This window comes from Amorphotheca resinae, assembly GCF_003019875.1.
Source record: "Amorphotheca resinae ATCC 22711 unplaced genomic scaffold M430scaffold_5, whole genome shotgun sequence".
NCBI lineage: Eukaryota > Fungi > Ascomycota > Leotiomycetes > Helotiales > Amorphothecaceae > Amorphotheca > Amorphotheca resinae.
The window spans coordinates 1991084-2015618 of NW_020194475.1; the positions used below are offsets into that span (position 1 = coordinate 1991084).

A 24535-nucleotide genomic window follows, 5' to 3' on the forward strand; every position below is an offset into this window, starting at 1 on the left:
AATGGCAGAATCGCCGTGAAGCTTGACCAAGGGGTATTGCAAGGTTATACTGTACACAGCACTTCCTCATCCTTCACTCTATACTGCCATTCCATACTCAAAATGCTTCGGAGCAGCCCAATAAACCCATAATATGGCCCCATTCCGGTACGAGCACTACAGTCCATTCCCCACTTCCTCTCCGAACTATCAACAACCATCAACCAGCAACCTATTTCGGCACCTCGATACGCTCCGGAACCACAGGCTTAATATCAAAGACTGCCTTCAATAGATCCTTAACAACTTGATCCTGGCCCTTCTTGCCCGCCTGTTGAATCTGCTTTATCTGCGCCTCTGCATCTTTGTTTGCTTCTTCTTCTGCTTTCTTGTTTCCGCTCGTGTGCTGTTCCGATTCATCAGCCTCGATCCAGTGTATAGCCGATCCCAACCCAGAAACATAGAAGCCTCAATAGATATGTAATAGAAGAAAGGGGGCGCAGTACCTCTAATTCGAACTTCTTGAACTCGGCCTCCTTCGCCTTCCTGTATTCATCGATCTCCTTCTTCGCCTCGTCTCGTGCTTCCTTCACGCGCTTTGTGCGGTCTGTTCTAATTAGACCTTGCCATCTCCAATACCTCGAGTTTAGTCGTATTGTGTTGGAAGCTTACATTCTCGAGCTAAAGCCAGTAAATCAGCATCAGCGCATCAGGAACACACCAGGAACTTACCTCTTTGAACAATCTTCTGTGCCTCCCTCTCGGCCTATTATCTGCAGTATCAGCACCATAACTTCCTCTCTCTTCCAATATGAATCAGGTCCCACCCCGAAGAGCAATACCTACATCAAGCAGTGTCTGAATACCCGCTGAGTTCTGTGCAGACTGTTTCTCTAATTAGCTTCCAATCACACTCCAGCGCTTGCCACAATACATACCATAATTGCAATCCTCCTTCAGCAATCCTTCGGAAAGTGGTATTCAGCGCGACTTTCTCTTCACTGTCGTGGATGATAGCTGTCTTAATAAGAGCAAGATGGAGGGAGGTTGACAGCTCCGAGCTTGGATCGCGACCCCTGCACCACATCTCGGCAAATCCCGCTCCCTCCTCGACGACCCCAACTTTTTCAAACACCACTTCACTGCACTTCTCCAGCATGATCAATTGCCAGCGCCAGGCCCTTCCGTAAACCCAGAAACTCCTCCAGTTCGACTACCGGCCAGAAAAGGGGGACAGGAAACGAACATGTCCCGCGCGGCAAAGCTCACTCTGGCGGGCTCGTCCCTCTTCGCTATTGCAACAGTTGCCTTTGTGCATTACGCGCAGCAGAGCGAGAAGGCTGTATGTATCCCTCTCCTTACTGCTCTCTGACCGGGCCATCTTTCTCTCCTGCTCTATTTCCAGAGCCCCTCAGAAAATGCAGAGCTGACCCCGTGCAGGCAATGCACGCAGGCGTTCTCCGAGACATGGAGCAGCAGCGGATCAAGAAAGAGCGCCAACTAGACTTCGAGATGCAGCGCGCTTTGGAGGAGGAGTATAGAAAGGTGCAACATGTGCATGATGGCGGCGGCCTGGAGGTCGCAGAGAAGCGGCCATCATGATACATGTTGTTACGGGCCATGGTCGACCTGGATTGTACATTATAATGGAGGTGTGGGATTGTATATTATGGGGGTAAAGCATTGGGCGGCGTATGACGGATATCAGGCCATCAGAAGGATGGAGCACTGCAAAGCATAAACGGAGCAGAGTCTTGTATCACTACGTCGGAAGGAAACCACAGCTCACAGATCGCACTTATTATCTATCTCAACTTCCCCACAACTTCTTATCTAAAGTTGCTATGATACAAGCTGCACTCCCATCCCCCGTGAGATAAGACGCCGCCAAGTAAATAGTTGGTTTCTGCTTCATGGGATTACCGCAAACGGATGATTCGTCCATAATAAATTCAAATGCATCGCATCCGTCCCTTTTGTCGCCAATCTTTCTGGTCCCCAAACGCCACGCGGAATATACAAAGATATATATGCTTCTCCCTGCGTCCTTCCCCTCTCTCCTGGACATTCTTACATTCCAATCTCGAAAAGGACTCAGCGTACTGAGATACCTGATCGCTTGGTGAACATTCTTGATGCGATGTTCATAGATGCTAGCTCTTGGAAGAGCAACTTGGCCGCATACGGAATATGAATCTGCGAGATCTTGGTCTTATTCTTGCAAGGACGACACTCGAAGGATTGGGTCGAGATTTTGCTACAAATGTCAGTACATTGCCATATCTCTGCAGGGAACGAAACTTACGCAATTGGAGTCATCAGCCCACAGATATCACATACGTGAACTCTGAAGGCATCCGAAACCTCAAACAATCTCTCCTTCAAGAAAGCAGCGGCACCATGTGAGATCATGCAATCACGCTCCATTTCTCCGAAACGTAGACCTCCGTCTCTTGCACGACCTTCAACTGGTTGTCTTGTCAGAATTTGCACTGGACCTCTGGCACGAGCATGGATCTTGTCGTCGACCATATGGCGTAGACGTTGGTAGTACGTTGGACCCAGGAATACTTGCGCCACCAGCTTGCGACCAGTGTGTCCGTGGTACATGATTTCAAAACCTCGAGACTGGTAGCCATGGTCACGGAGCAGCTTGGAGACGGAATCGACAGTAACGTCGGTAAAAGGAGTTGCATCTCCTTCGAGGCCTCGAAGTGTGGAGACTTTACTCAATTGACACTCAATCAAATGAGCAATTGTCATACGAGATGGAATAGCGTGGGGATTGATGATCAAGTCCGGGACAATACCCTGTCTCGTGAATGGCATATCCTCCTGTCTATACGTGATACCGATCGTTCCCTTCTGTCCGTGTCGAGAGGCAAACTTGTCGCCGATTTGGGGGATTTTGGTGGTCCGCATACGAACCTTGACGAATCGAAGACCTTCGGCATTGGTTGTAAGGAGCACCTGGTCAACGATGCCATTCTCAGTACTACGTAGGGGTGTAGAAGCATCACGCTTGGTGTGCGCCTTGGTACGTTGGCCAAGCTCTTCTGCATCAGCTGCCATAGGAGCTGTCTTCCCAATGATGATGTCTTCACCCGAGACACGAACACCGGGAGCGACGAGTCCATCATCATCAAGCTTATCATAAGTGCCATGCTTGAGCCTCAGGGTGTCTTGTCTGAAAGGCTTCTCGAACGTTTCCACAGTATTCATACCGATACGCTTTTCCTGATCGGTATATGCACGATAGAACAAACTTCGGAACAGACCACGGTCGATGCTGCTCTGATTCATAATAACCGAATCTTCCTGGTTGTAGCCAGAGTAGCAAGCGATGGCGACAATAGCATTCTGGCCGGCAGGCAGTTCTCTGAATTTGAGGAACTCCATGGAGCGAGTGGTAGCAAGAGGCTTTTGTGGGTAGTAGAGAATATTCGCCATCGTGTCCATACGCTGGTCGAAGTTTGTAAGGAATACTCCCATGGCTTGCTTGCCCATAGCAGATTGGTAAGTGTTACGTGGAGACTAGATAGAAATGATTAATAAAGGTTCGAAATCTAGATATGTATTCTGCTTACCTGATTGTGATCTGGGAATGGGATAATGCTTGCGCAAATACCCAAAATCATACTGGGATGAATCTCACAATGAGTCCATATATGTGCAGTTGGATTCATAGGCGCCTTCACACGCTTATTTAGATCACCACTTTCGTCGGGCCGAACCTGGTAGCCAGCCTGTAGCTGTCTAGATATATCCAAATCTTCGGGGGTCATGACGATCATCACCGTCTCCTCTTCTTCGGCATCAACATACTCAACTACACCTGAGTCGATCAAACCTTGGAAGCCAAAGTAACCAGCTTCCGCCTTCTGCTCCGCATCCATATTAGCAGGCATTACCAGGTCATCTTCCAACCGACGAATGTGATCCTTGTTCAAGACCAAGTTGCCTTTGTTCGGACTATCAACATCGTTATCGACGACAAACAGAGGCCTACACACTCTGCCGGCATCTGTGAATATTTTAAATTCTCTGTCACGAATATCTCGAATCAGGGAGACCTCGTGAGAGATCAAGTGAGAGCGACGAAGATTCTGCACAGTCTTCACGAGATGGGCAGGATCCCTGTGTACACCGACCCATACACCATTGACGAAGACCTTGGTTGCATTTGGTGATCGCAGAGGCTCATATTCTTCGAGAACTTCCATATTCCGCTGAATCATGAATTCGATGATTGGATCGCTGGGTGTGCCGACCGTGACATAGCACATTAGAGCCAAGTTCTTGACCAGGCCGCATGCTTGACCTTCAGGAGTCTCTGCTGGGCAAACCAATCCCCAGTGAGTATTGTGCAATTGGCGAGGTTTGGCAATCTTTCCGTCACGACCAATAGGAGTGTTTGTGCGACGCAAATGCGAGAGGGTAGAAGAGAAGGTATATCTGTTCAGCACTTGAGAGACACCAGCAGTCGAGCTTGCTGCCTTCTTCTGGTCACCCCAGTTGCCAGTAGCAAGAGAGTACTTGAGACCATTCGTAAGGGTAGTGGACTTGACTCCGAGCGTAAGGTTGAACTCCCGATTGTTCTCGACGCAACGTTGGAGGTACTTGTAAACATCCTGGGTCAATCTGCGGAACAGCCCTCGGAAGAGCTTTGCGAGAAGAGGACCAGCCAAATCCAAACGCTTCTTTCCAAAATGATCTCGGTCATCAGTCTCCCGACGTCCAAGAGCGCACTGGAGCAGCTTGTGAACCATATAACCTAAGAAGAATGCCTTTCGTGTCTCACTTCCTTCCTTCTGTGAAATGTGGGGAAGAAGCTCCTTCTGCATAATGTCGCGAGCGTACTTGATACGCTTGTCTCGAGTCAAACTTGTACTACTACCACGCTTGCCAATGAAATCCAAGGCAACTTCTCGGTCTTGGATGACAAAGGCTTCCTCGATACACGGTTTCAACATCTCCAACATTTGCGTGTCGTTACGGTCATAGCAGATGTGGTTTAAAATATCCTCGTCGGATACAACGCCAAGGGCTCGAAAGACGATGGCAATCGGAATATCTTGCTTGATATATGGCAGAGTTGATTTAATGGTTTGGCCAAAACCTCCTCTCTGGCCATCGCCTTTGACGAAGAGCTTGATAGTCATCGAAGAGATCAATCTCGAACCCTTTTCAAGGGCACTCCGAATCTCAGCGATGAATGGGGTCGGACTTGGTGGTGCCTTTTTGAAGACCTGCACAATGTTTGCAGCGCTACGCTCCTGTGCGATCAAGACCTTCTCACTGCCGTTGATGATGAAATATCCACCTTGGTCGTAAGGACACTCGTTCCAAGCGTAGAGATCATCTTCATCGAGGTCCTTCAAAATACAGTATTGCGACTTCAGCATAATCGGAAGCTTTCCAATATATACCCGGTCAGGCTTCTTCCCCTCTTTACCTGTTTCTGGATCTTCGTATTCGCCATCCTCGTTTTCCCAGACTAGCCTCGTCGGATGTTCGCCAGTCCTCTGCATCTCTGCCTCTTGCTCTTCATCAAGCTCGTTGAGTGGGACCGGGCGCTCCACAGCCACCGATACGTTCTTCGTCATCTGGACATACAGAGGGCTCGAATATGTAAGATTCCGCAGTCGCGCCTCTTGCGGCAGCATAACTTGTGTGCTTCCATCGCCTTCGGTCATCGCAGGTCGTGAAAGCAAAACCTGTCCAAATTTGATCTCGTACCGTCGAAGGGCGATGCCCTCATCGGGCGGGTTATTTTGGTCCAGAGTAAGCTGTGAGTTCTCCTCAACGAGCTCCTGCATAGTCGTGGAGACAAATTCATCGAAGGAATCCAGCTGTTGCGATACTAGACCTTTGGACTCGAAGAACGAAGAGATCACCGTCCAGCAGTCCTCGGCCGTGATGCCCGCGTCCTCATCCGCATAGTCATCGTATTCGTAACCTTCTTCGTACTCCGCCATCTTGTATTGCTATCGAGGTGAAGTGACCGGGAAGAGCGGAGTTGGATATCGACAGATCGAGGGGAGGAGGAGAGGTTCGTGGCGCAAGGGCGATTGATGGGAAGATGTCGTGTGTGCACACGAGGATCGGGGATCGCGGCGCGTCACGTAGAGACGTGAAATCCCTTCAACAACACAAGATCAGCAGCATCAAACTCATCCACAGGCCAAACGAGCAGAATGCGGATCGACAACTGTGGCGTGGACAACGGTTGTTGAAGGCGTTGCTCCAGATCGAGGGTTGAGGCTGGATCAATAATCAATACGGACTTTCTTTCGCGACCAGTGACGCTAGCCGTTTACGGATTAGCTTAACATGGTTCATGTGTCGCGTCTCCCTCGCCTCTTGAACTTCTAAACTTCTAAACCTTCAACTTTGAACTTTGAATATTGAATATTGAACTTCTGAGCTTCCGAATCTCCTTGAACTTCAACCCCTCTCTGATTGCTCACCTTCCCCATATTGTGTCTGTTTCACTGAGTTTGTAGCTGATTATGATTTGGCCAATGCTACATGATGTGTTGCTAAAATGTCTGGCATCAGAGTCACCCTCGCATCACAAGTTTTACATCAATTCCTAGCGACGGCGTCACTTATACACGGATACTTACTAGTGTGATTATCAGCTTCCCCTGAAGGACTACTCCATATCAAGTATGAATGGGAAGTAACATATCCCGGAGCTTACACACTGCTCACATAAGGGAATACCCCCCATAAGGGTCTTCTTAGTTTAGTTGCATTGTCTGAACCCTGGCGTGCTATCATCTCCGATTCTCCATGAGCAGAAGTTTGGTTAAATATGGATGCAGTTCAAAAAGGGCTAAGCATTTTCAACTGAATGTGAACTGAAATTTTTGTGGCCTTTTTCCGGGCCGTGGAGAGGCACACATACGTATCGCGAGAGTGTTCGATTGCTCTGATCTTTTTCTATAGTTGATATTTTCATCCCTTCGATTTACACGCCAAGCTCATCCGCATGCTTCTCATTCCGTAGCACATATCTGTATCTAGCCTTTCCACTCTCCAAATCCCTGATGGCCTGGTTGGCTTCCTTCATAGGCCGAACCTGGATGAACGGGTGGATCTTGTGCTGAACAGCAAACTCTAACATTTCAGAAATATCCGCCGGAGAGCCAATGCTTGACCCTCCCAATTTGCAACCCTTTCCGATAAGGGCCATGGCGTTGAATTGGGGAAATGCGTCTTCGGGAGCTCCGACCTGGGGGATAAGTCAACATCTGAGCCCCAGCTGTCAATACTCACGAGATGCTTACCTGGATGAATTGTCCATAGGTTTTCAATAATCGGAAGTAGCCCGTGAGTGGCATATTAGGGCTGGAAACGGTCGACACGATGAGATCCAGGGATCTGGAATTCTTCTTGGCCCATCCTTCGTCTTCATCTGTGGCGATGAATCTGTCCGCCCCCATCTTCTTGGCATCGGCAGCCTTGCTGCTCGTTCGCGAGATCGCAACAACTTCGTCGCAGCCCAAAGCCTTCGCCCACAGCAGACCGAAGTGGCCAAGACCTCCGATACCGACGATGCCGACTCTCTTACCGGGGCCAGCACCGTTTTTCTTGAGAGGAGACCATACGGTTACACCACCGCAGAGCATAGGTGCAGCCTCAGCCAAAGTCAATCCATCAGGGATCTTGACAACAAAGTGTCCTGGTGCACGGCAGTAATCAGCATACCCTCCGTATGACTTCGATCCGTCTGGGTATTTTGCATTGTATGTGCCAATGAGACCCTTGCTGCAGTAAGGCTCCAAACCAGCCACGCACTCCTCGCAATCGAGACAGGAACCTGCCTGAGCACCAAGTCCCACTCGGTCTCCAAGTTTGATGTGCTTCACATTCTTTCCGACCTTCACGGCAGTCCCAGCAACCTCGTGCCCAACGCAGCACGGGTATAACGTTGGACCCTTAAAACAAGATCAGCAATGGGAGACGTATCTCAACTGAAGATGGCTTACCCATCCACTCCGCAGGGTGTGAAGGTCACTTCCGCAAATGCCACAGTGGGTGACTTTGATGTCCACATCATCCTCCGTCCAAGTCTTAGGCTCAAACTCCTGCCAGACCATCTTCCCACTGACGGAATCCTTATCCAACCCCATCCATCCCTGGAACGTGTACTGTTGTGCGCTCATCTTGGCCTTGTGGATATCGTCTTCTGGATTGGAAGATTTCTTCAAATGTTCTGTGAGACTAAATACCCTCTGCATGGTTGCGGCTACAGGACTATTTATCCTCTTCTCTACGTATAGCTGGTCGATGGCCCGTATACCGTAGCAAGATCCGGGAACCCCACTCCTTGAACTTATTTTCTTTAACTCCGAGACCTGCGTTGGGGTACCCCCTGCCCGCAGAACGATCAATGGCAGGACGAAGCAAAGCCTAACTGAAAAAGCGTGGAAACCCTTATCTTAAGCCCGCTATCTCCCTCCTACAGACTTTTCTTCCCAGAGTTGACCCGTGTACCTCTGTACAGGTGACGAAACAGCGGCAGCCTGGATGTCAGTGTGGTTCGACTTTTGGTCAAGTATCAAGATATACCTGGTCGAGGTGGCCTGAGGCTGCTGTGTAAGGCGGGGACGGTGTGAAGGGCAGAGGCTTTCAAACGATCGAGCTTGAAGAGAAAGATTGGGTACCCGAAAGACTCCCCGTATTTATATGGTTTCGACTCTCGAGGCAAACAGTTCCTGTTGTTCCTCTTTCAAAATGCCACTGCGGACAATTGTGGACGCCGAGGGCCGAGGTTCACCGTGCGGGGACCCCGCGTTCTCAATCTAATTTTGTCCGCTGTCAACGGATGCATCAATGCCAGATTGGTTTATTGCTGATGTATCGAATCCAGTGGATTGATATCGCAGTTTTAAATGCCTTTGTCGAAAGGACCCGTGCCAGGCCTGTTTTCCGTTCCTGCAGGTACAGTATTCTCTGCCGATCTTGTCAGCACCTTGTCTGTCAGCACTTAAAACCGAGCGGCCCTGATACCAACGTCTTGGATTCTTATTCTCTGCATCTCAAGATCGAGTCAGCAGCTAGTTGGATTTGATCCTTTAGTCAGGGAGCTGCTGACACCGAGTTCTGCGTATCTCCTATCGGCCTGTTTTACTGTCATCTGTTTGTTAAAATATCACTAAAATCAACTGATGACACAAGAGTAGCCTCTCATATTCAAAATGAGGTGTTGCACACATCGTTTGCTTCTGGCTTTTAGGGAGGCTTGAGGTTGCCTGAGAATGGATAAGAGGGTAGTTGTATCCATTGTCACATCAGTCTGATGACATTCCTGCTTGTTTGTTTCCAGCCTATAGGAGTAACAAGGGCTCCTTTCTGTTCTTCAGGAGGGATCGGGTTGCTTGGGAATGAACAAGAGTATAGTCATATAGTAGTCATCTATTGTCACATCGTCGGTCTCTGATATTTTAAAGTCAGTAAGTTGGCCGACTCCTTTTCATTTTTCGTGGGCTTTCGGAATCGAATATGATCTCAGTTTTAACTCAATTCCCTACCATATGATCGTTTATTCCACGAGGTACCAGACTTCTCAATTTCACGATCTTGAATTAGACTATCAATTGCTGAAGACAAACATCCATCAGCTTATAGTCGGCTGTTGTTTCTAGAGACTCCTTCATCTCCTATTTACAGCAGCTGCAATAACCACAAACACAACCACAACAAAGCCTCTTTGCTAAGGAGCCTCTTAGGAGTCCTTCTACCGCTACAATGGATCATGAGAAGAGTATGTGTTCGTTTGTCTTATAACACATCTCTAACAAACTCATAGAACCTGGTTCCCTCGATCCGTCCGAACGACATCATTGGGACGAAAACAGTAAACAAGATACTGGAAATAAACCCACTCTTGATCAAAACAAGGGTATCTGCGAGGGTAAGTGTTCCACTTGCCTGTACTCTCCTATAGCGTGTCCATTTTGACCATCTTACAGAGCCTGACCATTCTTCTATCTCCGAAGTGTCTGACCCCCTTGACCCGTCTGAACATCACCTTTTAGGCGAAAACCCTCAGCAAGATGCCGGATACGAGACAAAAAGTGGTGAAAGCACATCTCAATTAGCTAGTCCTCTCGGAGGTGCAGGCAAGCGTGTTGCTCTCTCTCTCCGCCCCAGAAGCCAGTCAATCCCGCGTCCATTTTTCAATAGCCGTCAGATTTCAAGTGTTACAGTTACTTCCTGTCCTGAATCCAGTGCCACGTCCCCTGGCTCAAATTCTGGTAATGGGAACGAGACTGGAGATGAAGGCGAGGAGGAAGCAGGTTTCGAGTCTCCAGCCCCGAAAACCCGCGCCACTTGTTCTGCACATGCCAAAACTGCTAGACGCCCAGTCCCAGCCCATACTCCGCAGCGCGAGATCAACTTCGAGAGTGCAGCTGCCCCTAGCCAAAGCTTTCTTGAAAGACTCTTCGGACCCGATTACAACGACGACGTGCCTCCCAGTCAGACATCGCCGAACTATAACTTATCCAAGTCTCACGACCGGCTTTATGACCCACCATATACTCCCTACACTACAAGTCCTGATGGTAGGTTCGTTCGCACTGACTCTCACATGAGCAGTTCCGGCGCTGGGCATGGTGCCCATATGGGGTCAACCCGTCGCGTCCCAGGCGCCGCTCCTTGGATTCCAAGAACCAAGACCAATGCCCCCTTCCCTCCCGGTTACAGCCTTACAGCTCCTACGTCTGGACATCCACTTGACCAGCCTCCTCGTCCTCGGACAGTGGAAGTCGACGCCCGCGGGATTCCGCTCTTCTTCCCCTGGATGATGCCGGGCGGCCCCCCACGACCCCCCTCTCCTCCTCGTCCTCTTCCTCCTGTGCAGCCTCGTGTCCCTACGCCTCGACCTCGGGCTAGGAAAGATGGAGAAGAGAGCGAGAGCGAGAGCGAGGAGGAGTGAGGAAGATGTTGGTCGTTCGTGAATCTGCTTTCGACGATGATGGAGGAACGTTGTAATTACGCGCAGGACAGGACAGCGGGATAGCAATGAATTTACCTTTTTTTTCCTAGACTGGATAAACCTTTCTACTAGATAGAAAAGAATAAGATCCATTACCGTTTTCCCCACCACGCCACTAGCTCAACCCACAAACCCTCGCTTCCCACACCAACAGTAAAGAAGTTTAATATCCAATTTTCTTTCACCAAACAGATGTTTCCTGTGTACTCCATACTGGTGTATCGGTAACATTTCCGCCTCTCATGTGTGAATACACGGATTGTGCGCGGTAGCGCAGGGTTCGACTCCCTGGTATGGAATATTATTTTTGATGCCCTTTTTCTTTTTTTGGAGATTGGAAATTGGATATTGGATATTTTACCCCCTCGTTGGGAAGCGGGACTTTTTTTGGGGGGTATAATTTTTTTTTTTTTGACTGGGATGGATTCTGTGGTTTTTGTTTCCTTTTTTAAACAGAACTGAGAGCTGAGGATTCCAGGGAGGGAAGAATTTTTTGATTGTCGTAAGGTAATTAGGTGGTATATTCAAATATGTTATGATAGTACAAGGAAATTTGAAAGAGAAGGGGGGGGGGGGGGGGGGGGGGGGGGGGGGGGGGTGGTAGGACGAGAGGGGGGAAATATAGACACAACGAGATATTATTGTGTTGCGCACACTCGTAATGGTTATCCTATCTAAAAGGGTTTTTAGCTTAGCTTGTACGGGTAAAGGAGGAGGGGGAGGGGGGATTTGTGATGTGAGGAGGAAGGAGGAATTTTGATTCGGTCGGTGGGATTGGGAAATATGGGGTAGTGTATAGTAGGTACCTTAGGAGCTAGGGTGATTTTTGAATTTCGGGGTAATTAAGTGATGGTTCGCAAATTCTATATTACATGCTTTCCCTTCTCTTGAAAAAGTTGCAGCTCTAAATGCTCATGGTTGTCCAACATAAAAATCTACAAACCCAAGTTCGATGAACATCTATATCTATTGATAGAAACATGAGCTGTTATGATTTATTCGGCTTTCGTGCTCGGGCGCATGGTGGGTGAGAGAGATCTATGAGCTCGTGTGGGTGTTTCTGAGGATAGCTAGACTCCGCGTCGTCAGTCTTCCTAACTCTCTTATCGAAAGCCCGAAATCAATCGCTCGGTCCACATAACCGAGTGCTTAGGGAAGGACATAAGTTCTTTCTAGTCGATGATACTGTCGGGCTGGAGAGGATGTAGGACTGCTTCAGAGAGCGATAGTAGTAGACGTCTGAGGGCTGAGCATGCACTGCCTCATGCCGCGAGAATCGTTGACCTCGGGCCTTTCAGGATCAATCAATCCTGGACCCGAACCTGGCGTTGGTATATGCCTCCAGATAATCTTTAAGGCCAAGAACAGCGAGATGGTCCCCGCCCTCCCTCTAAACCATGATGGTGCCTCATCGTGGAGACTTTGGAGCTTCAGTTGCTTTTATCTCCGAAATACAGACGGTTGATGATGGCATTGCCATGCTGAGTTGGCAGGTAAGCATGTGGATTCTGAAATACCACAATTTGAAGGAGGGATAATACCTCTTCAGCCTCCCCAGCTCTTCCGCCACAAGGCTGCATGTGACGTTATGGTGTCTCTGGTAGTAGGACAACTCATCGACTTTTCTGCACAGCGCAATCAATCATCTGTCCTCGTCATCTGTGGCGACGAGGTATAAACTCACGCCGACAGTATTGAGAGCCGGATCTGGAAGATGCGCGCACTCTCCGCTTTCCGCTCCTCGATTTCTCTATGGATGCGATCCCTTGCCGCCATCCAGGCAGCGGCCGTCTTGATTCGCGAGATGTTGTCATAGCGGCTGCCGCCCGTGACCGCTGCAATGCTCCTCCTCAGCTCGCGATCCATCCTCCGCATCCGCTGTAGTGAGTTCTCATACAGGCCCTGGAAATACCTGAAATCGCCATTCCCGTATCTCTGCTCCGGCTGCCGGATCTGGGAGGCTAGGTGGGCGTTATTCAGCATATCGGTTTCTGTTGCCAGGAAGTCGATCTTCTCGAAGGCTCGCGAGATCTCGGCTTGTGTGTCGATGGCGTTCTTGAGACTTATGGTATGCGCGTAGAAGCCGGCCACGACGGCAGCCACAAATGTGAGGATGCCGGTAATGCTGGCGGCAATTGACAGCGGACTGTCCTGAGATGCCATTCTTGCATTGGGGGCGTTGACGAGGCTGGTTTATTCGAAGACTTACAGACTTAGGGACTCGTAGAGGGGGTGGGGGAGTTTTATGACTGGAACGGACCGGGGCCCCTCGTGAAGCGCAACCCCTGCCAGGGCGCAGCTGTGTAGGATGGGCTGATGATTCTCCACATACTGCTAAGGTATGGAGAGAAACGGGGAATAAGAATCCTCGAGTCCTCAAGAACACGTTCATCTTACGTCCGTAGAATGCTATACGGGCATTGTACAGCCACCCTGATGTGCGTCTCCGTGTCACGTGAGCCATAATTGCCAGGCTTGAATTTTCTGCTGCTTCATTGGTGCTTCCGACGACCTGTTGTGTTGCTAGAGGCAGTGATAGCAGTCACTGGGGAAAGCTCGCGCCCCGATACCTGTTAGAAAGCCCGACCGAGCACAGAAGTATTAATGAATGGGAAATGTGCGATTTCGACATTGCCGAAATGATAATCACCAAGCGGAACACAGTTCACCGCACAACTTTAACATATGCAATAGTACCCTTGGAAGATATAAGGAAATAAGCGCTCAAGGATAGAGCACTCCTCGAGAGCAGTTGAACCATCACTTGAAGCTGCACTCTCGGCTGGAACAAGGTGCAGGGTATGGAGTGTGACAATGCATGTCGGTAAATTGATATAAAAAGCAAAACAGAAAAGCATCGCATAGAAGAGCTCGTAAGACGCGACAGAGCAGAGAGCAGAGAGGGCAGATGCAAAAGAAAAGGCCGCAAGGAGAACATCGAGAGAAGGCATGGGATACCACAGTATTGTCCCTCCAGAACCGAGTAGCCAAGCAAAACAGCAATGATGAACCCGGAATAACGAAGCACAGAGATCCGCAGAACTCGGAATTGCCTTGATGCAGATCGGTCTGTGCAGCTTCAACGTCCCATTTCGCGAAGCTGGATGTCTGGAGGATGAAGAGGAATTAACACCGAGTCGGCCTAGTTCTGTCAGATTTAAGGTTAAATATTAGCGGTCCTAGCCGCTAAGATAATCAGGGACCAACGCCCCTTTTGCCCTGAAGCCGCACTGAGACTGGATCTCTAGACACGACATGCGGCTGGTCTGAAGAGCATAATCACACATCGCGTATGGCGGGTATAGCGATATCAAGAGGCATCGTCTGCCTGGGGTCTGGTGTTGGAGGCAGAAGGAGCAGATCCATTGCACGACCACTGGATGGGAGAATGCGCGGCGCCAAGAACCAAGTCAGGGTCGACCATGGGCAATAGCGACAGAGTCGACAACGGACACGAATGCTAGAGGAACGATGAGCGGGTGTATGGTAAAAGATGGCATGTCTTTCGATATATCTGCGATACAGAATACCGTCGACGACACAACCGTCTTAACTGGCGAGGTGAATACGATTGTTGAGATCCTCCGCCAGAAAAGCTCGAGAGATTGAGGTCCTGCTAGTGCTAGATAGGGAGGGGAAAAACCATTCTTCTCAAGAATCTGTATTCGGGGCCCAAGATCCCAAAACAGGTGCTTGCCATCATATGGCATTTCTGCTGCGGCGTGCGTTCCCAAGGCCCCGTCCTACGAGAAGAAACATGCTGACAATAAGACGCAGATATACTACTGTCGGGAAAACATCCGCACTCACAGCACCTCCTCGCTCCGCCACCCGTGCACTCCATCCTTCATCACCATCGCCAAGTAAACGTCTACACCGAGCTCACGCGACTCTCATACGGCAGTTCTGCAATGCTCTCAGCATGGCGCGCACACCCAGCCTAGGCATACGCCCTGCCTACCGGTACCGAGGTCTGCCTCGTGGCAAACACGCTGCAGAGCGTGCACCAGGTACTGTGCATACTGAAGTGTGACCGGGCAGCAACCTGCTGCAGGTTGGGGAAGAGTTCCTCTTCGAGCAGGTAGACGAACTTGGCAAATCCCATCCAGAACCCTACGGCCGAAGTGGCCAGTGCCCAATATATGGTATGGCGCCATCGCATACGCCGCACGAGGGACCACGCGGAGATTCCGGCGCTGAGTGCTTGGGATAGAGAAGGCGTCCGGGGAATGATCCTAGGGAGGATGAAAGAGTTCCGATTAAGCCCTGATGGAAGAGGAAAACTCGGGATTTAGTGCGGTACGAGGCTTAAGCACGTAACCAGCATACCGGAGTATGGATACTACCAGCAATTGTCCCATGGGGAACGCAAAGCAAGGGCCGGACTAAAGCTCGTGAGAAGAGAAAGGCGGGGGGTGGAGTCCGGGGCAACTCGAAATCCGGGGAGCGCATCACAAGCCTGGCGGGAGCAGCGGAGACGACGAGATGCCGAGGAATTACGGTAGGCTCCTGAGCATGGGGTATGATTTTCATTGACGATATGATTTTCACTGACGATCTACATTTGCGGAGGCTGAGGTTATTGAATGTTCTGGGTTGACTTGTTTCTTAGCATCCTGTCTGAATAGGGGTTTGGAGATGCGTATCGCATCGATCTGTACTTTTCTGGTTCAAGGCAATATGCTGCTGCCGGCCCACTCTCTCTACAATCCAGACCAAATCACCGAGTCAGTATTTCCACCCTCCTCGCAGATGTCAAATGTCAGATAGCGATACGGCATGAACACAGGTGCGATGCAGCATCAGTCTTCTGCTAGAGAGATAAGATGCACCAAAAGTACACCAACTTTCTAAACCACAGAGTCCAGGCCCCTGAATGCGGGATTCTACAGGAAAAGGGGGCGCTCCCGGTGGCGCACCCTTTACTCCCCGAGTCATAGCTCCGTAGACGACCAAAACCCCTGATTAGTAGCAGAGGACAAAAGGACCTGGCATGCAGATACTAAGGTACATCGATGACTCGAAAGAGTTCGAGACCGGTGAAGTTTCTCTGCGTCGCTACGAAAGACTGGAAATAATAGGTAAGGTAGGATAATGCAACACATATCTAGCATCTGCAAATGCACAGAGAGGAGCGTCTCCGCCAAGGCCAGGCCGTCCTGATGTGGGAAGCAATCGTGTGCCCCGCAGCGCCCTATCCTAGAATCCAGAATCTCTCTCCCGTCCGCCAGGCCAGCGGGAACCATCCTAGCTGATGATGGAAGATGAAGCGATTCCCAAAACCCACTATCCTTACTGGAAGCTCGCCGCACAAGCAAAGCAAAGCAAAGCATCGACTCCGTACTCTCCCTACAAGCCCACCTTGTAGTTATACCTACCATGAGTATACTATACCCACCTATACAGCACTACACCACAAACGTCCCTTCACACGATCTCCGGGAACAGCAGCGGACGTGCGGTGGTTCGAGAATCCTTCCGATTTCATGCATGGCGTCAGGGTAACAAGTATAGTAGTAGTCAGCCAGGAGCTGTTGTTGTTATTATTATTACCTATTTTCCCCTTCCCTTTCTCTTCCCTGCATTCTTTGCCTGGCCTTGCCTTAGGGTACCGAAACCCGGCTTCGCGGCATCATGACATGGGCCCTGGCAGGGGTGCGAGGAGGGCGACTTAGAGAACACGAGCTCCTCTTAGCATGTGGAAAGAAAGGCTTGCTTCCTTTTCGTTGACAAAAAAGGCGAGGGAGGCGTGCTGCTGGTGGAGATGGTGGCTTGTAGTATTGCATTTGTTGGATTCCTAAAGAAATGAACAGCGAGAGGCATCAATTCGTCGATGTGTACACTGTACAGAGTAAGGTCTCCATGTTTCGGACCGGTGGAAGCAGGCTCTGTACGTACAGAATGTCGTATGTAAAGGACGGTACAGAGAAGATAAGGCCAAAGGAGCTCTTGGGAGATGCTTAATGCTTGACGGTTGATGCTTGGTCGAAACGCTGGTGCTGGTGCTGGGTCGGTTCGGTTAATACATATGAGGTAAGCCATTCGTAAAATGTGTCACCGAGACGTGCATTTATATTGCAAACTACAGTATAAAGTGCTATATCGTACAGTAGCCTCCCATATATTTAGCTTAAATACGGCCCCATTACAGTAAATGCACGTAATTGTCGGCCCCTCCAACAGGAGCCGTGCCGAGCCGCGGACAGAGTTCCCTCCTTGCAGCGCTTCTCCGACGCTACCTTACACTTCCTTGTCCCAAATTGCGTGTCTTAGTCTTATAGACGACGTCTGGATCGGATCGTCGTGGTTCTTATTGTGGGTTGTGGATATACTTGGATATGGCTTGCTTACAGATGTCCAGTTGCTCCACCCTGCCGCCCCTTTTTTTCCCTTCTCGAGACTCGAACCGTATGTCGGACATCTCCTAGGGCCCCCACTACAGTCCGTTTCACCAGGCGAACCCTCTTTTCCCTAGAAGGCTGGAACAGTTGACAGGAGTGGGCGACAGTAGTGGGCAGTGGGCCGTGGAGCCGTGGACACAGTGGACAGGACAGGTGCTTTTCCCGCCTTCTCTTGCTCGTCTCTGCCCTTCCAAATTCCAGATCCCGGCGGATGGCGTCTCTCTGCTCTGAAGCACGGCCTTACTCGTATACAGCCAAGGAGGAGTGAGTACTGGAAGGGGGGTAAACGGCAGAAGAAGAAGATCTGCAGCCATGTCGAGCCGTGCGTGGGTGATGTGCGAAGATGCGCGAAAGCACTGTTCACAGCATTCTCTGTCGACGTTACAACGCCTCTGCATCGGTGCATCGACCTCTGGGTCACAATAATAATAATCGACAATAATCTACAACAATCTACAATGCTAGAACACTAGTCTGCTGTCGATGATTGCACCGTATTTGGACTCCTGGGGTTGCGGGGTAGACCAACTCTTCTTCTAACGCTCCTTCAACCTCTCGGATCACGTCCTACGGGCTGTCAATGCCTCGACGGAGTCCTGCGAAGTCCGTCGTCCTCCGCATGGTTGGCCATCCTCCTGAGCTTGACGGGCAACCGGATATCAGCTCTAGTACTGCCGGTTGGACCTTAGCCGTTGGAGGTTGGCGGGCACAGGGAGGGCCCCGGCAAGAGAGAGGCTCGAGTCGAACATTTCACATCTCCTTTTTCTTTTTCTGACCCTTCTCCGCAATATGCATGCAAGCTTTCATAGGCACTTGTCTCGGACCAGGCCTTCCCTCTTCCCTTCAACTTCAACTTCCAACTTCAACATCAAGCCACAACCCCCCTCCCTTGCAAAACCCCTCGCTCTTCGGCTTCACCTGGGAACTACTCTAAACCAGACCCATGAGAACCCTGAGAAACGGCTACTTCTGCAGACTACTGCACGGGAGTACCTGACGGCGCCCTCTGCATCCCCACTACTCTCTCCCAATAAAGTCATGCCCGTTCGGCACCATGTTCGGGGTCATTGGTGCTCACGACTCCCTACAGCCCAGCTGGAACCTGCACCGTTGCATGCCTGCAAGCCGACAGGGCTGCTCCCTTCTGGCCAAGTCTTGTCAACCAAGCCATTGTTGGTTCGTTTGTGGGGTTTAGTGTCCTGCATGCACATCTCCTATCTTCTTCAATTATCTACTCTAGAACCCCCGTGGGAATCCTCCGAGCGTCGTTTCTACAATGTAGTTATGACTTCGTCTCTCCTTTCAATCCCCTCGCTCTCTCTCCCTCCCTCTCTTTCGGCTCTCAATCATGACTGATCGCGGGCCACAGGCTGCGGCCGTGGCCATTCTTTTCTTGGTGTTAACGTGGCTCAGCGTCGCCCTGCGGGTGTACGTGAGGGGCATCATGACCAACGCCTTTGGGGTTGACGATTCCCTCGCGGTCCTTGCTCTGGTATGTAGATCGATCGAGACGACCGTGAATGGCATATCTGAGTGCTCTATAGTTTCTATTCACATTCTACTGCGCGTTCGTTCTTGACGGGGTTCATTATGGAACGGGAAAGCACTTCGCGGAACTCAGTAACCAGAATTTCATCTATGGCATGAAGGCATGTCCCACACTCCTCTTAAAAAACTGGCTCTCGATCTGACACCCGTCCCCAAGGCCTGGTGGATCGCGGAGATAGGTTACGTCTCAAGCACGACAGTCCTCAAGATCAGCATCGCTTTCTTCCTGCTGCGGGTATGCGTCAAGCGGTTCCAGAGAATCATCATCTGGGTTGTCCTCGCCGTCGTGACCTCCTTCAGCATCTACTATTTCTTCCTCGTCATCTTCCAGTGCAACCCTTCATCGTATTTCTGGAACCAGTATGACGGCCACCATCATGGGAAATGCGTCAGTGGCGACGTCGTGTCGGGCTCGACATATACCCATGGTGCCCTGAGCGCACTGGCAGATTGGACCTTGGGAGTCCTCCCGATCTCGCTCGTTTGGGATCTCAAGATGAACCCGAGAACAAAAATCTCAGTCGCCATGATTCTCGCCCTTGGCGCGCTGTAAGACTCTTTGGATTCTGGTTCCTCAATCTACCACACATAGCTGACGATCCCCAGTGGCTCGACTGCAACAATTGTCCGCCTCCCGTTCATTCACCAGCTCACCGAAACCACCGACTTCCTCTTTGCTAACGTCGACGTTTCAATCTGTGCGTCAATCCTCTCCCCTGCCCAATAACTTCCCCTAATATAAGCAGGGTCCACCGTCGAACCTGGTATTGGGATCACTGCCTCATCGATGGCCACTCTCCGGCCCCTATTCGTGACCTTCCTCTCGCGCTCCAGGCTCCTGGGCTCCTCCACCCGCAGTCGGAGCACCTCGCACTGGCGCCGCTCCCACACAGGGTACTTCCGCAACGGCACCAACAACGACAACGCCGTCGGGGACGAGGAAATGCACCTCGACGACCTGCGGCGCGATCTACCTAAAGGCTCTGGTGTCTCCACCACGATCCAGAGCGTCAACGATACCCGGCAGAGCGCCGACCGGGCGCGCGAGAAAGAGCTTGCGCAACAGAACGGTGAAGTCGAGAACGCGATCAAGCGCATCCAGCGCTTCGGGGGGATGCGGCAGGCCGGCGCGGCTACAGACCCCTTCCACAAAGCAGCTGCTCCCTCGGGCTCGTGGAACTCTCACGAGAGCCACCTCGCGGGCGATAGCAGTAGTGACGATGGGAATACACCGCCGGACATGGGCATCCGGAAGACGACGGAGGTCACGACGATGTATGGGCGGGCTGGTAAGGACGAGCCATGAGACGACTTCGCTCTCTGTAATGATACCCCAGGAAAGTAAAAGGAAAGATAAAAATCAAAGATCAAGGAAATGGCGTTGGCGATGGATGGGAGGACGCAAAATGGGAAACACATACCCCGTACCACATACTTGTACAGTCTCGCATTTATTTAATTCATTATACCCGATACCCTTAACTTAGCGTTTGGAACATTCGTCGAAACAAGCTCTAAGAAACTCGAGAATTATGCTTTTGCTTTGAATACCTTGTTTCAGGGTTCTTGTGGTGTCGAGATATCAGTCCTCGGCCGAACCTTGAATTCGGCTATTTAATAACCGTCATCCCTCACCTGTCAGCTCTCATCTCTCATCTCTCATCTCTTCCTCAACATCCATCATCTTCTATCTGCAAACATCGTGTTTATGCTCTTAAGTCAGTCAGCTGCACACGTCGCATCCCCGTCACGCATGGACTTTCTTATCAGGGGCAAAGCTGGAGTTTACCCCATCTTATCAAATGCTTATCTCTGCGACGACCAACCTTTGAAGCCCGATCCTGGCCGCCTTATCAGTTGTTCTGCGTTTGGTATACAATCACCGATGATTGATCTACATCGTTCATCAACTCGAACTTCTTCTTGTGGTCGTGCGTGCGTGTTCCATCCATGGTGGACATGCCTGTTGAGAGATAACGCACATACATACTAGTATGTATGTATATACAGAGCCATACATAAGTGTGTGTAGATATGGATCTTGATACTTCAGTCGTCCCCCATTCCTCCTTTCTTGCTCTCTCTATGCTGTTTTTCAGCTTCAATTTTTGTGCTTCATTCCTCAGGTAAAGTATCTCTCGAGCCATGGCTTCTCTCGACGAGCAGAACCCCGAGATGTGGCCACCAGGAACTGTGCGCCTCGAAGCTTTCACCGTGACCAAGGGGAAGGACATCATCCTCCAGCCACGGCCGAGCGATGATCCCAATGACCCTCTCAACTGGTCGAACTGGCGGAAGAACTGGAACTTTGCCCTGTGCTCCTTCTACGCCATGATGGTCTTTGCCCTCATCGACGCTGCAACGCCAACTTGGGGACCGATGAATGTGGAGCTCGGCTTCAGCTATTCGATTCTGAATGATAGCTATGCCATCGGCTGTGGGACCCTAGCCTTTGGGGCCTTCCTGCTCATCCCCTTCGCGGTCAAATACGGCCGTCGACCTATATATGTTGTCAGCACTCTCGCGCAGTTCGCCGTCTCGGTATGGTCTGCCAAGCTGGAGACCGTCGCTGATCTGTTGCTCGTCAATGCTTTCAGCTGTATGGTTGGAGCACTGGCCGAAGTCATCGTCCAGATGACAATCGCCGACATCTATTTCGTCCACCACCGCGGATTGGCGAACACTGTCTACGTCTGGTTTTCCAATTTTGGTTCCTCGCTGGCCCCCGTCGCCGCGGGATATATCACCTTATCCCAGGGCTGGCGCTGGGTCTGGTGGTGGTGTGCAATCTTCTTCGGCGTCTGCGCTGTATTGTTCTTCTTCAGCTATGAAGAGACCAAGTTTAGCAACTCCCAAATAACTGGGGTCTCACCGGAAAGCCAGCAAGATCCCTCGACAGAAGCGGATCACAAGTCTAGTATCTTGCAGGAAAAGACTCTGCCGGTTGAAGTCACCAGCAGTTGCAAGAAGGAGGAAGAAAGCCAAACGCAGGATCTCAGCATTCCTACTGTCATCAACCCAAACATCCCGCGGAAGACCTATTGGCAAAGACTCGCGTTCGCAACCACTTCCACAGGCAGCTTCAAAGATTTCGCCCGCCACGGCTACCAGCCCGCCGTCGTCCTCTTCACCTTCCCGGCCGTCTTCTACATGTCGTGGGTCTACGGCGTCATGCTCGCCTGGTCGACGGTCATGGTCACGGTACTCTCCAGCACCATGACGCTCCCGCCTTACAACTTCGACAGCGCGCAGATCGGGCTCATGAGCCTCCCCAGCTTCATCGGCACCACGCTAGGCGCCCTCCTCATCGGCCCCATCTCCGACCGCTCGATCCTCTACCTCGCGCACCGCAACCACGGCGTCTACGAGCCCGAGATGCGCCTCTGGGCCATGGCCCCCTTCGTCCCGTTCGTCCCCGCCGGCGCCCTCATGTTCGGCATCGGTCTGAACAACGGCCTGTCCTGGCCCATCGTCGCCGTCGGTTACGCCATTTGCAATTTTGGCACCGCCCCCATTAGCACTATTGCATTGACATACATCACAGATTCCTATACCGACGTATATTCACCCCCCTCCCCTCTTCTATCCCGTCCCTCCCATCTCCCCGCTAACCGCAAACACCCACAGATCGTAGGCGACGCCCTCGTCGGCGTAACATTCACGCGCAACGTCATCGGGACGATCTTCGTCTTCGCCCTCAGCCCCTGGGTCGACGCCGTCGGCATCACGAACATGATCGTCACCATCACTGTGATTGGCACCGTGGTGCTACTCTTCGTCTTTGTGTTTATCTTGTACGGGAAGCGGTTCCGCGTCAGGACGGCTGAGAGGTATAGATATTATGCGGGGAGACAGGTGGTTGGGAGATGAGATGAGGTTAGGTATGTTGGGGGAGGGGGAAAAGAGGCTGTAGATGCCATATGTAGGTAGATGAGAGATTGATTTGAATAGCTTATACGTACATACATATAATTCACCCCCCTTCCTTCTACGCTCTCCCAAATCCAAATCCAAATCCAAATTCCAACCCCCCTATCCGCTCGCTCGCTAACCCCCACCACCGACCTCGCCAAAAAAACCCAAAAAACCCCCCAAAAAATAAAATCCAAAACACAACACAACACAACACAACACCCCTCCAAAAAATAAAATAAAACCACCCACAAAAAAAAGTCAAAAAGAAAAAAAAAAAAAGAAAAAGAAAAAGAATATTCACATCCCTCAGGCGCGAGTCGAACGCGCGACATTCCGGTGAGACTGTGTACAAATTACAGCCGGACGCCATAAACCAACTAGACGACCGAGGGTTTTGTTGGATGTTTGGTTTGATTTTGTTTGAGATTGTGTAATTTGGATATATCAGCGACCCCACCGGGGGGGGAGGGGGATAAAACTTGGAATGATATGAGATGAGATATGGGGAGGGAGGGATATTTTGGGGGTTTTCTGATATTCTTATTACTACGAGTTTTGAAAAAAAACTTGTTCGTGGCCATTGGACATTTACGTCTGGATTCTGGAATTAGGATACCTTCCTTATACATTTTTGAGGAGAGGAAATCATGGGCGAACATTGTCATCACTGCGCATCAATGCATCTCACGTTGCAAACAGAGGCAGTAAGGTTGGTAAATTGACTAACCACACGCAATATTCGACATGACGGCGGCTGCTCTGCCGTTCTGATCAAATCCCAAGCACGACCAGCTCAAAAAATTGATCGTTTGTTTGTTACATGCCGCCATTGTACATGCCGTTCAACCTGTCCGCCCCTTTTTTCGGCTCTTCGCAAGATAATCAATCCTCCGCACGCAACAAGAGCAACTACCATAAACAATCTACCTACGTAATCCCATCTCCGCAATCTGTGATACGTTTCCAACGTTTTTTTGGGCTGGCTGGCTGACCGGGCAAGGCCCTGACTGAGCTCAGGGTCATGCGAGATAGGGGTCTCAGTGCAGCCGGGTGTGGTGTGGTGGGGTGATGACCTGACTTTCTGACAAGGCTCGGTCGACTGATCGACCAGATTCGGATTGTCGGGTTTCAACCAGCCGTGTTGTTTGAGGACCCGGAGAGATCCGCTTCAGTCATCAAGATTTCTGTCCAGTGAAGATCGGACATCGGGACGTCAATCAGTCATAACCACCACCAACCTGGCTTGCAAATGCTGTAGAGACACTCTTCTCGTCGTCATCCAATCGGCGCCCACTCAACAAGGAGCTGCTGCCGAAGACACTTCCCGCATCACCTGTCTTGTAATCGGCTATGCGGCCACCGGACTCGACGTACCGCTTCAGACGATCAGATTGGCTGAGACTGGTTTGCTTTTGGGCTTCACCATATCGAGGACCGAGACTCACGCCACCTTGACCAACACCCTTGCCGTCGAGAATACTGCTTGTTGTATCGGTGAGTTCGCTGGCTGCCACAGATTCCCCAGCGATGCTCTCTGGTCCGCGACCACGTGCTTTCGGACCATTAGGGCGACCGCCGAGACCCGGCCATGCATCAGGACTGAAGTTGGAGAACATTGGAGGGAAGGCCGAACCAACACCGACGCCGCCGAGAGCCGATGAGTGGACAGAGGAGACATCGT

The 24535-nt window shown here is 50.8% G+C and overlaps 9 protein-coding genes across 9 annotated transcripts; 4 read left to right on the forward strand and 5 right to left on the reverse strand.

The window, feature by feature from the left end:
* Positions 1-211: 211 nt before the first annotated feature.
* Positions 212-920, reverse strand: M430DRAFT_27698 (hypothetical protein; the record flags this gene model as incomplete). Its single annotated transcript, XM_024865694.1, has 5 exons — positions 212-385; positions 486-618; positions 652-660; positions 712-821; positions 918-920. 5 exons carry the CDS (start codon positions 918-920, stop codon positions 212-214), a joined length of 429 nt encoding a protein of 142 aa, XP_024721949.1.
* Positions 921-1106: 186 nt separating this feature from the next.
* M430DRAFT_120659 (hypothetical protein) lies at positions 1107-1805 on the forward strand. The gene is made up of 2 exons (XM_024861782.1): positions 1107-1321; positions 1420-1805. The coding sequence occupies exons 1-2, from the start codon at positions 1226-1228 to the stop codon at positions 1579-1581; spliced, it is 258 nt and encodes an 85-aa protein (XP_024721950.1). The 5' UTR covers positions 1107-1225; the 3' UTR covers positions 1582-1805.
* Positions 1806-2073: 268 nt separating this feature from the next.
* M430DRAFT_100240 (hypothetical protein) lies at positions 2074-5957 on the reverse strand (the record flags this gene model as incomplete). Its single annotated transcript, XM_024860620.1, has 3 exons — positions 2074-2236; positions 2285-3513; positions 3567-5957. The coding sequence occupies 3 exons, from the start codon at positions 5955-5957 to the stop codon at positions 2074-2076; spliced, it is 3783 nt and encodes a 1260-aa protein (XP_024721951.1).
* Positions 5958-6955: 998 nt separating this feature from the next.
* On the reverse strand, positions 6956-8228 carry M430DRAFT_50319 (hypothetical protein; the record flags this gene model as incomplete). Its single annotated transcript, XM_024868140.1, has 3 exons — positions 6956-7219; positions 7275-7925; positions 7977-8228. The coding sequence occupies 3 exons, from the start codon at positions 8226-8228 to the stop codon at positions 6956-6958; spliced, it is 1167 nt and encodes a 388-aa protein (XP_024721952.1).
* Positions 8229-9738: 1510 nt separating this feature from the next.
* Positions 9739-11036, forward strand: M430DRAFT_41966 (hypothetical protein; the record flags this gene model as incomplete). Its single annotated transcript, XM_024867519.1, has 3 exons — positions 9739-9754; positions 9800-9904; positions 9963-11036. The coding sequence occupies 3 exons, from the start codon at positions 9739-9741 to the stop codon at positions 10928-10930; spliced, it is 1089 nt and encodes a 362-aa protein (XP_024721953.1). The 3' UTR covers positions 10931-11036.
* Positions 11037-12372: 1336 nt separating this feature from the next.
* Positions 12373-13174, reverse strand: M430DRAFT_237041 (hypothetical protein). The gene is made up of 3 exons (XM_024864950.1): positions 12675-13174; positions 12532-12615; positions 12373-12471 (listed from the first exon to the last, which is right to left on the reverse strand). The coding sequence occupies exons 1-3, from the start codon at positions 13151-13153 to the stop codon at positions 12399-12401; spliced, it is 636 nt and encodes a 211-aa protein (XP_024721954.1). The 5' UTR covers positions 13154-13174; the 3' UTR covers positions 12373-12398.
* A 4090-nt stretch (positions 13175-17264) lies between these two features.
* M430DRAFT_34877 (hypothetical protein) lies at positions 17265-17869 on the reverse strand. The gene is made up of 2 exons (XM_024866625.1): positions 17352-17869; positions 17265-17305 (listed from the first exon to the last, which is right to left on the reverse strand). The coding sequence occupies exon 1, from the start codon at positions 17703-17705 to the stop codon at positions 17439-17441; it is 267 nt and encodes an 88-aa protein (XP_024721955.1). The 5' UTR covers positions 17706-17869; the 3' UTR covers positions 17265-17305; positions 17352-17438.
* An 809-nt stretch (positions 17870-18678) lies between these two features.
* On the forward strand, positions 18679-20287 carry M430DRAFT_34878 (hypothetical protein). The gene is made up of 5 exons (XM_024866626.1): positions 18679-18883; positions 18936-19040; positions 19097-19488; positions 19546-19637; positions 19686-20287. The coding sequence occupies exons 1-5, from the start codon at positions 18740-18742 to the stop codon at positions 20243-20245; spliced, it is 1293 nt and encodes a 430-aa protein (XP_024721956.1). The 5' UTR covers positions 18679-18739; the 3' UTR covers positions 20246-20287.
* A 797-nt stretch (positions 20288-21084) lies between these two features.
* On the forward strand, positions 21085-22809 carry M430DRAFT_101119 (hypothetical protein; the record flags this gene model as incomplete). Its single annotated transcript, XM_024860682.1, has 3 exons — positions 21085-21888; positions 21913-22497; positions 22567-22809. The coding sequence occupies 3 exons, from the start codon at positions 21085-21087 to the stop codon at positions 22807-22809; spliced, it is 1632 nt and encodes a 543-aa protein (XP_024721957.1).
* Positions 22810-24535: the final 1726 nt, after the last annotated feature.